At 33.3% G+C, this 11897-nt stretch overlaps 1 protein-coding gene across 1 annotated transcript; it reads left to right on the top strand.

Moving 5' to 3' along the window:
* The first annotated feature begins 3422 nt into the window (after positions 1-3422).
* LOC136273316 (uncharacterized) lies at positions 3423-5108 on the top strand. The gene is made up of 2 exons (XM_066077747.1): positions 3423-3559; positions 4046-5108. Exons 1-2 carry the CDS (start codon positions 3441-3443, stop codon positions 5106-5108), a joined length of 1182 nt encoding a protein of 393 aa, XP_065933819.1. The 5' UTR covers positions 3423-3440.
* Positions 5109-11897: the final 6789 nt, after the last annotated feature.

The raw sequence follows: 11897 nt of genomic DNA, 5'->3' as shown, positions 1-11897 counted from the left end.
TTTTTTTTAGATGCCCACAGGGAGAGTTCCTGTCTGCCCCTGGGGATGGGGAATGGGAGGTTTTTTTTTTTAAAACATGTCTACTAGCCACCTTGTTTTATTTTATCTGAAATACACATAAAACCTATCTTTAAAGTTAACAAATATGGGAAAATTATTTTCATTTATTTTCTTGTAGCTTTTCAATATCAGGTCATGCACACTATTATGATCTTTATAAGTTTTTTTGCTAAAATTATAGGTTTCATTGCCCTTTTTGAAAGATTTCAGACAGGAAGGTGGTTGTCATTACAATATTATAATTTTGTTTTACTCCAGAATGAAAATTAAATGCATATATGAGACTCCTCGACAAGTTTGTGTATAAGATATGGTACTCAGGTGAACGTTAAGGCCTATTGGCCTCTTGTTTAGGAGAATCAGGTATTTTTTTAATATATTGCCATGATTGCAAATATATATTTTCTTTCAATACTCAAGTAAACTAAATAGTTTAAATATGTTGTTTTTAGCTCACCTGAGCTGAAAGCTCAAGTGAGCTATTCTGATCACATTTTGTCTGTCGTTCGTCTGTCTGTCTGTCCGTCTGTCTGTAAACTTTTCACATTTTCAACATCTTCTCAAAAACCACTGGGCCAATTTCAACCAAACTTGGCACAAAGCATTCTTAAACTAAGGGGATTCAAAGTTGTGAAAATTAAGGACCACACCCTTTTGCAAAGGGAGATAATTAGGAATTTATGAAAATTTTCGAGAAATTTTCAAAAATCTTCTTGTCATGAACCATAAGACCAGGAAAGCTGAAAGCATCCTCAGGTAGTGTAGATACAAAATTGTGAAAATCATGACCCCCGGGGGTAGGGTGGGGCCACAATGGGGGGTCGAATTTTAACATATGAATATATTGAGTATATCTTTAAAAATCTTCTTCTCAGAAACTAATCGGCCAGGAAAGGTGACACTTGTGTGGAAGCATTCTCAGGTAGTGTAGATTCAAAGTTGTAAAAATCATGGCCCCCGGGGGTAGGGTGGGGCCACAATGGGGGGGGGTCGAAGTTTAACATAGGAATATATAGAGTTAATCTTTAAAAATCTTCTTCTCAGAAACTAATTAGCCGGCAAAGCTGAAACTTGTGTGGAAGCATCCTCAGGTAGTGTAGATTCAAAGTTGTAAAAATCATGGCCCCCGGGGGTAGGGTGGGGCCACAATGGGGGGGGGGAGGTCGAAGTTTAACATAGGAATATATAGAGTGAATCTTTAAAAATCTTCTTCTCAGGAAAGCTGAAACTTGTGTGAAAGCATCCTCAGCTAGTATAGATACAAAGTATGTATTATGTATTATTGTACATTTTCTAGATAGTTTGTATTATGACGCCTATCATACCTATTGTTTCTCAGGTGAGCGATTTGGCCCATGAGCCTCTTGTTTAAAGTTGATTGTAAAAAGTTGACTTTTACAATAAGTCAAACTTGGGGATGATGCAGAAGAAAATAAAAACAAATATCCTTTTTAAAATGCCCCTTCAAGAGTTCTGTAATTTTTGCCACGGGGAAAGGTGCGTAATTATGGCACATCTATGTGACATTTTCAAATCCTAGATTTAACACTGGATATGGAATGAAAAAAAAAGTATTTACAGCCAAGATCGGCGCATTAAAAGGCATTGGGGTATTTTCTTGCAATCATTTTTTAAAAAATCGCACTGTATTTGAAATACAAAACTGTTGTAGATTCTTTGTCTTCGCGTTTTTAATAAAAATTTAAGGATAAAGTCATTTGAGATATGTAATAAATATCAATTTATCATTTTTTCTCTCATACCGAGGTTTTGAATTAAATAGAAGATCCTTCAGAAAGGGGTAAAAATACTACTTATATAATATCAAAGTAAAACGATTGTAAAATGCAATGACAATTGCCAAAATTGCAGTTAATGTCCTATTTTACATGTAAATATACAAATGTTACTACAATATTAAACTGTTGTTTTATATGTCTAAAATGCTGAACTACATTAGCTTATGTTGAAACTTTTTCAACAAAAAGCTACACATCTGGTGAGATAAAAACTCCTGTAAACTCAAAGAATTTTGACCAAACTTTGAATTTTTTTTAAGATGCGTTTAGAAAAGTATTCTTCTCGAAGTACGATGATTGTTCCTAAAATTTTATATTTCAATATATGTAATATTTCAAAGTGCGTTATATAAACTTGTAAATAATATACACCGTACTAAGGAGAGTTTTAAAAATGCATTTTTTCCTGTTTTATTGATATGAAAATACTAATTTACATCACTAGAAAAAATTTAAATAATGCAATATGCGAGCATTGTGTGTATGTGTGTGTGTGTGTGTGAAAGTGTGTGTGTGACAAAAAAAAAATGGTTGATATGGCTGGAGGTATGTAGCTCCCGGTCTGAAAAAATTCGAATGGACGACCTGGGAGCTAAACTGACTCCAATATTAAAAAACTGCAATTTACGGCGCACAAAAATTTGCGCTAGTTTTGGACTGATTAACCCTATTTTCACACAAATTCTGTGTAAACAGTTAGTACCATTAAATTCTTTAGGCAATTTGCTACCGATATCGTCACTTTACTTGCCTCAGACTTTCTTCTCTTAAGCATGCTAAACGACCTCGGAAAATGAAGCATATTAATTCACGTCGAGATCGAGAGTCGCCATTTTAAATGTAAACAAAACTGCACCACTTCACTTTTCGGGACTGGTGATGGTGCTTAAAAGAATATCAGAGGCAAGTGGAGTGACGCTATCTGTTGTAAAATGTCCAAGGATTTTTTTGAAACAAACAGTGTTCGGAAATAAGATTAATCAGTCCAAAATATGTGAATTTTTTGTACGCCTTAAATTGCATTTTTTTTTACTATGGGAGGCACTGTAGCTCCCAAGTCGTCCATCCGAATTTTTTCAGACCAAGAGCTACAGACCTGCAGCTATGGTTGATAAAGTTTTGATAGTCCCATTTTGTGAAAAAAAGCTACACTGTATTTAGAATCTAGTCAATATACAAAATGACCTCAAGAAAATTGCTACAAAAGGTTGTTCTGCTTTAAGTTATACTACAATACAGTCTTAATAACATATTAAAAATACACAAAAATATAAATTGCGGAAGACGTTGAAAAAGGGATCATTAATGTGACCGCGAATCGTAAAATTTCAATTTTTATTTATGGTGCGGTTTGTCCTCCGTACACAGAAGATATGACGTCATGATGACACAAGACAGTTGGCGTATTCGACTGGTAACTTTTTGATGAGTAAAAATAGGCTCCGCCCACATGCGCAGCGATAAGAAGTTGCTCATCAGTCTAGTGCCATTCGAATGTATTATATGAGAAATGCGTAAAAATTACGCGAAAGTACCAGACGAATGAAATGAGAACGAAGTAAAATCTCTTCCGGTTGAGAAATGGAAAACAGAAAATATATAGCACAAGTGGCTTTTTTATCAGTCTTCTTTGATGACAGCAGTGACAGTGATGATAGTGGGGAAGATGATCTTGTCGTATATCCACTGCCATTGGCTTCGTAAGTATAAATGCAATTTAGCTTTTAACAGTATAAACTTAAACAGATAAAGGGGTAGAAACTACATACATGTCTCTGGTTACAAAACGTAGATTTTACCAACTTAATAGGAAATTCCCTATGACAAATGAAAGGTATATAATCAACTTGTTGGTAAATAGTATCATAGAGTAAACGTATTTTCAACCCGGGTTAACCTTAGGGTCCTGCTCCTTGTGCAATGGTGTGTAAAAGATGCACGCACCCCTCCCCGAACGCACACGCCTAATAACAGGTGAACGTGAATTGCATGTCTGTGAATCGATAAATAACAACAGTGGTTCGAAAACGGTGGGGTGTAATCTCTTGTTTATGGGTCTCCTTTTATTTTGATAATGACCACCACCGCGCACACACAAACAATGAAAATAATAATTTAACATAAGCCCCCCCCCCCTCCCCCAATCATTCTACAACAGTTTTTAAACATTTTATTCCTTGTTGTAGGTCATCATTAAAATGGCAAATTATACCTAGAGAAAGACACAGACAAAAGAAATATACCAGAAACGTTGTTTCCCACTTTCACCTAGATGAATTTAAGACTTTTTTTAGAGTCGACAGAGTGAGTGTTCAAGGTCTGAAAGAGAAAATTTCTTCAATATGTACCCAACAGAATATATCGGGCATTTTATGTCGTACATCTACAGGAGGTTCAGCCCAGACTCCATTTGAGGACCGCCTACTGATGTTTCTATGGTATATGGCCAGCTTGGACAAGTATGCTGCCATTGCAGATCGGTTTGGAACAAGTGAAAGCACAGCTTTATACGCAATACACAATTTCATAACTTTTATTAATGACTATTTATTAGATGCAGTTATTCTGTGGCCTTCACCTCCAGAAATGCAAGAAATCAAGGATATGTATTTTGAACTTAAAGGTTTTCCTGGCATTATTGGATTCATTGATGGCACACATATTCCAATTAAAAGACCATCAGAAAGGGGAATTGAATATTACAACCGTAAAGATTTTTACTCAATAGTACTGCAAGCTGTTGTACGAGAAGATCTTCGCTTTATTGACATTTTTGCTGGTTTCCCAAGAAAGGTCCATGATGCGCGAGTTTTTCGCCATTCAAAATTGTTTGAAAATGGACCCGAGTTATGTGGAGATGGTCATTTGTTAGGTGACTCAGCTTATCCTAATCTTTCATGGTTGTTAACGCCATTTAGAGACAATGGGCATCTTACTGAAGTCCAAACACATTATAATTACACCCACAGCAGCATTCGCAGCACAGTCGAACGTGCGTTTGGTTTACTAAAAGGACGATTTACCAGATTAAAGTACCTTGATCAAAATGATACAAAATTAATGGTAAAAACTATAGCGACAGGGTGTATATTACACAATATATGCATCCTAAACGATGATTTCCAGGATATGATGACAGATGAACAAGTTCCTCAAGTCATGCCCAGTGCAGGTGAATACGACCAGGCCTTGATGAACAGAGGGTCACTCAAAAGACTTCAAATTGCAAGAGCATTATCACATATCTAGAGTCCGAATCCTTCACTTATGATGCCATGCAAGATTTGTGTTTATGAGAATTTTGTTTATTTTTTATGAATAATAAAAACAATTACATGTACTTCAACTTTATTTTTTAATAACAAAATAAAAAGAGAAATCACTCTTCCCGCGTCAAAAATATAACAATGAAACAATGCACATTTGCAATAAACTAATTCATGGCACAAAACAAAGCAAATGTATTTAGAGATACACATGAATAAAAAATATTTGAAATATTTGCCCACCAAAAAAATATCTCTTCCTGAGTTTAAATACACAATATTTCTGGGACTTTCAGGTAGCAAAATTAAAATAATGACTCACCACATTACAATTTTACATCATGTCAAATTACAGCACGCACCTAGTAAAAAAAAAAACCCATGTTTTTACCCCCCAAAAACTATTTTTCGAATATCTTACAAATGTTTATTTTTGATATGTTATTTGTATATACAAACACCTTTGATTACAAACACTTTTGATTTCAGTGGTAATTAGCTTTGTAGCAATTTTCTTGAGGTTTTGCTGAAATTTTGACAGATTGACTAGACTAATTTTAAGGGGTGTATTGATACTGTACGAAATGTACAAATGTTTGCTAATTCCCTACGATAAGTTTTTCTTTTGATTCAAAAGATTTTTCAAATTGTGATTATCACAGAGAGGTTTGTGTTGCATGCACAATTATAGGTATCACACCGGTAATCGGCCAATCAAAATGAACTTAGTCAATTGTAGTTCCATATATACTTCAGAATTATTTTTTTCCTTGACTGCATTTTTACATTTTCCTTTACTCAGTTTTAAAATTTTTTGTACCACTGAGTAGGATATTTCATGTATTTTGTTAGGTGATGATTTTCTTTCACAGGGACTACTTCTTTCAGGGCTCATGCAGCAGCTTCCTGGGGAGTGTGCAGTCTGTTTACATACAAATGGAAAACACGTGGTTTTGAGGGTAGACCTGTTTGGAGCTAGATATTTTGAGAAAATGCAGTATCGCTTGCCCTTTTGATGGTGTTAGCTGATGAGATAGGTAACAAATAACATTTCCTCCGAATATTTTGTCATGAAAAATACAAACTGATTTTTAAGAATTTTTTCCCCTCTATAGTGTTATATAGTGAAAACAATTACCGGTGTGATACCTTGAAGGGCTGTGTGTCAAATTGAAAAAATGCATGCAGGTGCCAGTTTTCAGTATTTTATGTCAAATCTTGTTAACAGAAATTAGTTTCTGTAGTCTGAAGATAGAAAAATGCTTTTAAAATTTTTTAATGAAAAAAAATATGAAAAATGATGATTTTTGGTGTGGAAAACATGTAATTTTTAATATATAATAATAAAAACCTTTAAAAATGGATGATATGAAGTCACTGGAGCTTAGAATATTGGTTTCTGTGTTCTAGATGCTGTAAAAGTGTGCAGATCAGTTGTCGCAGTCATATTTGATGCCCTCAGACTTTGTCGTAAGAGCACGCAGCGACTAGTTTTTCATCGAATGACCAATTTTGAGTTTACGTGCAAGTCTCAGAATTAAGCGACAAGTGCGAAACATTGCGAAGAAGAACATGAACAGTCTATCGAAGGATTATTTTAACAAAAACTTTAATTTCTTTGATTTCTGCTCACCTTATGTGAGATTTAATTTCATTTCCTACATAGTCCTGATTCAAGGAGTTAAGGGATTTGGGCAAATATGTGCTATGTTTATGTTTATTTTACACTGAATTATCCATTTGTAATAGTTTAAGGCAAAAACATGCTTTAAAACCATTTACAAGATCACACAGATGCATATTTTGTGTAGAAAAAAGGTTTCATGCATTTAGTTGAGAAGGTCATTATGAGTCAAGTATATATAATATCATCATGATTGAATCTAGGAACTTTTCATGGTTTTCATCCTTAAAAACTGATGAATTTCAGTTTACCAGAAAATGTTTTTATGCATTATAGCCAAAAAATCAGTTTCTTCCCACATTTTAAGGGGAGTTCCTTATTTACAAAATACAAATACTGATATTTATGTTTGAATGACCTAAGATATTGAAACATTAGTCATTGTTAAAATGTTTAGAAGGAGATATTACTATTTTTTATATGGTAACCTCAGCACACCTGTCCTATTCTAAGTAATGAAAATCAAAATTTGAATGAAATCATATCATGTAACATGTATGGGTACAATATAGATGCCCCACCCATATCCACAACTATGGGGGTTGGTAGGATTCTTTTTTTAGTATTGTGATATGGCATGCACTTATGTGATTTCTCTTGTAAAATATGCATCAGAAATGCATTGCCTTATTGAATTACTTCATGTATATGCTTATTGCTCTTGCTGTAAATTATCTAACATGTGTCAATCATCATTGATCAGTAATTCTCTTCAAATTCTATAGGGATGGCCTGATGAGGGGTATAATTAAGTGTGTCCAATTGAAATTTCATGGCTACTTTTGCTCTACAGATAGAATGTTACATAAATCACAGAGTGAAGTTGCATCCCAGTTGTTTCTTTTACATTTCTTATCATCAAAGCAAGATTTATGGTTGTCAGAGCAGATCTGAGCTCCATTACATGCTGATATCATTTGGGCTGTCCTGTGTTACCATGCTGCTTTTAGATAAAAGTGAGTATGGCAGTGTGTAGACAAGTAAACAGGCTTTACCTGATATATAAATTTACCAGATACAGATTTCATTTTTGACCTGATAATTCACAATATAGTTATGAAATGTGTGAACAATAGGGGTAAATTTCTTCTTTGTTATGCAATGATTGCATAATGAAGTGACTTTAATGGAATATTTTTATTTTGATGTAAAGAAAAATGTATATGCTCTGATTTGGTACCAAGATGATTTTGTATCTTGTTGTTTTAAGGATAAAAATTGGCTTCAGGTCATGCATGGTGTGAAGCTCCAAATGTGTTTCATCTGTGCTATTTTCTTCAGTCTGAGTAAGGGAGATAAATCCTCAATAGCTAAAGAAATATTGGGAGCTTGGGGACAGGGTTTTAGGGATTTGGTGACAGTTGATTGGGAATTCTCAGGTGCAAATTTGAAAGGGATCTGACATCTTTAGAGTCATTTTTATATTAGCAGGTTTTAAAAAAATCACAAAAGGAAAATCCCTGTAAATATATTTCTTACGGCTTGAAACCAAGATGTAAAATTGACTTTCCAAAAGAGGTTATAGGGAGTCAAAAAAAGCTTATTTTTTTAATGTACAATTTAGATTACAGTTGTCACTGCAAAGCACCGCTGATCAACGGCGGGATCAATAACTGGACAGTTGTTAGACAGAATCTGATTCCATTAACCCTCCTTTGATAAGCTTTTCTCTCACGTGCTTTCGGCAAATGAATAACCGGATATACTGGCAAAATGTGAGAAGTGATTGAAAGTAAATTACAATCAAGATCCAATCGCAATACAATTTCTTGATTAATTGTTTAAAACCAGCGTCTGTCTGGCACTTATTATAACAATATAACAACATGTAAGGCACTTTTATACATTATTTGAGTTAAATATTTATACCTGACAATTATCACGTAGCAAACAATTGGGGAAAAATCAAAATTAAATTTATTTTCTCTCGGATAGGGTTTATTGTATATTACCAAACAAACTGCGATTAAAATGGAAAAGATTTTTATTGTTATTGTATTTTTATATCTTTCAGTATGACGGTACGACTTTTGTCATTTGAAAATATAAAAGGAAAAAAATTACACTGAAGAGTTCCTCTTTTGAATTGGTGTTTATTACATGTATATTTTTTCATAGTAACATGCAGTATACAGTTTGAGAAAAGAAACTAGCATGGTAATTTCAATATTCGGGCAAGGTAAGGTATAAAGTGTCCAATTAACATTAACATGGAAAAACACAGAAAAACATTCATCTATAAAGAATGAAATTCTTTCTCTAAAAATATAAGTAAGGTTGTATGATGGACGTTTCAAGTTCATGTTAAACTCTTGACGGGATCGGGTTTCAAGAAATTAATATTATAGATAAGTGTTGTAAAGATAATTATGTGATTCAGCTGTTTTTCCAAACAATCACGTGATATGCAGGGTTCTTAAGAAGCAAACTGGGTATCAACTTACAATAAAGTTATAATAGAAATAACTCATTCTGAAAAATAAGAGGTCAAAAGGAATTTTATATGAAAAACATGTTTGAAGAATTCACACTTTAATTAGGGCCCCGCAAGGATTTGCGGGTGCCCTATAGTAATCACTCTGTCCGTCCGTCCTTCTGTCCGTCCGTCTGTCACTCTTCCGTCCACAAATTTCCTGTTTTTTTCTAATAACTTTTTTTATGGTTGCCCAATCAAGTTCAAATTTGGTATGGTAGTTCAGTAGGCAGAAATACATATTTTGATGCTAAGTTTGGTTCTCTATGTCTTCTGGTTTGGAGCTGGGGTGGTGGGGTAGATTCCTAAGATTCCCATAAGAATGAATAGGCAAAGAGAGATAACTACTGAGAATGAATGGGCAAAGAGAGATAACTGCTGAGAATGTTATTGTATACATGGAAGGCTGTGCAATATTTGTCCTTTGGGACTAATTAACCTTCCACAGGAAGAAAATCCTAAGCTTTATCTTTATCTGTCACATTGAGATTAATTACTGCACTGCCTGTGTCTGCAAATGAACTTTGTTTTGAAGTTAAGGTCAATTTTGAATGATGTGTAGTATTGTGTACATTCTTTGAAATATGGATTTAAAATATAATATTCATATTTTATTTTGGTTAAAATACCGTACACAATGATTTATAATAATTTTATTGAATTCTAAAATCAAGATATATATAATGCTGTTAATTTTAACAGGTAATCAGATATTAACCCCATTCTGTCATTTCTGAAGAAAAAAAATCTTATTGTAAATTAAGAAGAAAAGGATGAGAGAGCAAAACAATTTTTCCCCTCGGATAAATTATCTAGCCTGCTGCAGAAAATTTAGAGGCTTATATCTATCTGTCATATCGAGATTAATGAACACCTTTGTCTGCACTGATGTTTGTTTTGAAGCAAATTAAACTCTCATTTCATGAGCTGCACCCTAATATTTTTACCCCTCAGTTTAAAGGATGGTGTTTGATAAAGAATATATTTCATTCTAGTCCAAATACTTATATTCTGTAAAATAAAAAAAAAATATATGAATTACAATAAATTAAACAATTTTTTTTTTATTAGATATCAGTTTTTTGATTCTTTTTTTTTTCTTTTTTAATGGATGTTTTGGTGTTGTTGTTGTTTTTGGTTGCTATGTTTATATTAAAGGAAACTTAAGAATAGTACCTGAATAGTACCTGAAAATGTTCCTTCTTTAAGCCCTGATTAAATTCAATAAATGGATGAGAGCAGGATAATTAATCCCCTGAGATTAATTATCTTGTCTGTTTCAGAAAATCTAAGGTCTGTCTTTATCTGTTATATGTATTACCGTACACATGTGTCTGCAAGTGAATTTGTTTGAAGTTGAGGCAAAGCTATATATTCCAGTTCTTTACATCTTCTGCCGGGCATTTATTTTTCATCATTGTTAATATAAAGAGGATGGAATTCAAAGTTTTTTTCACTTCTCTATATTAATTGTCATAGCGGGGCCCTTCCTGACTGGTCAGTTTTCTAGTTGTAATTTAGTTTTAATTTCATCCATCTGAATAATAATTCGAAGATGCTGAGCGTTCAGATATAATGAAAATTGGTATTTAAAAGAGCGAAGATTATGAAAAAGTGGAAGAAGTGTCGTTTAAGACAACTGTAGACATACCTAGCGATTTTGGTCAGAGAATTTTTGGATCAAGCGAGACAAAACCCCACCCTACTCAAACATCACATCACAAGTGACTCTTCAACGTGTTTTCATCAACCGGATATTAAGGGCAAACTGTGAGAAAACAGTGTAATTTACTATTATTATTCCATTAGAAGTACTAACTAAGCTTAAGAATATATTTTTCATATCGACTGTCTGTCTGTCACTTGAAATTCCAATACTCTTCAAGCTTTAGTCTACAACAATCATATCTCCCGAAAAATTTTAAAAGTTGCATTGATATTCAAATACAGCTGCCAATATAGCTTTGTAGAGAAAAATAAAGGTAATAGAGTTGTGGATCTCCGACCCATTGATGCATATTGATTTTGCATTGGAAAATATGAATGGAATCACTATAATTTTTTTGTTTTTGTTACCATTTTTATAGAGGCAATAAACAAATTAAACGCAGATACTATCAAAACAATTCTAAGCGAATAAATCAGTTCAATATTGTTGATAACCTGAGATAAAACTGATAAATAATAGTCATCAGAATGAACAGCTTGACATTATAATTGACCTGTTTTGAAAGTTTTTCATTTATATTAATCAATCAGAATAAAAGATTTGTCGTTTATTTCATTTCCCATTTTCTTGTTTGTCTTTCTAACGCCAATCCTTTGTATATATGGAGTACGTTAGGGGATTTTTTAAAGATGTTTAAAGAAACATTTCATGAAGAAAATTTGACTCGGAAAATAAATGATAAAGAGTTAAAAATTCTCTACGCTCAAGGAATCCATTAAGATTCCCTCATAATTAAGAATTAAACTATATTCAGAAAGTTAAATTAAAACATGTTCGCAAGTTTGCCTATAATAACATCTTGAGTATACAATATACATGTAAATATTTTTGTTGTTGGAAATTTTGACAAAGTACTGTATTTAGCTCAACGGGATGATGTAAACTG

This window comes from Magallana gigas, chromosome 3 (assembly GCF_963853765.1).
Source record: "Magallana gigas chromosome 3, xbMagGiga1.1, whole genome shotgun sequence".
Lineage (NCBI taxonomy): Eukaryota > Metazoa > Mollusca > Bivalvia > Ostreida > Ostreidae > Magallana > Magallana gigas.
The sequence above is the reverse complement of the archived record's forward strand: the minus strand, read 5'-3'. Positions and strand labels throughout refer to the sequence as shown.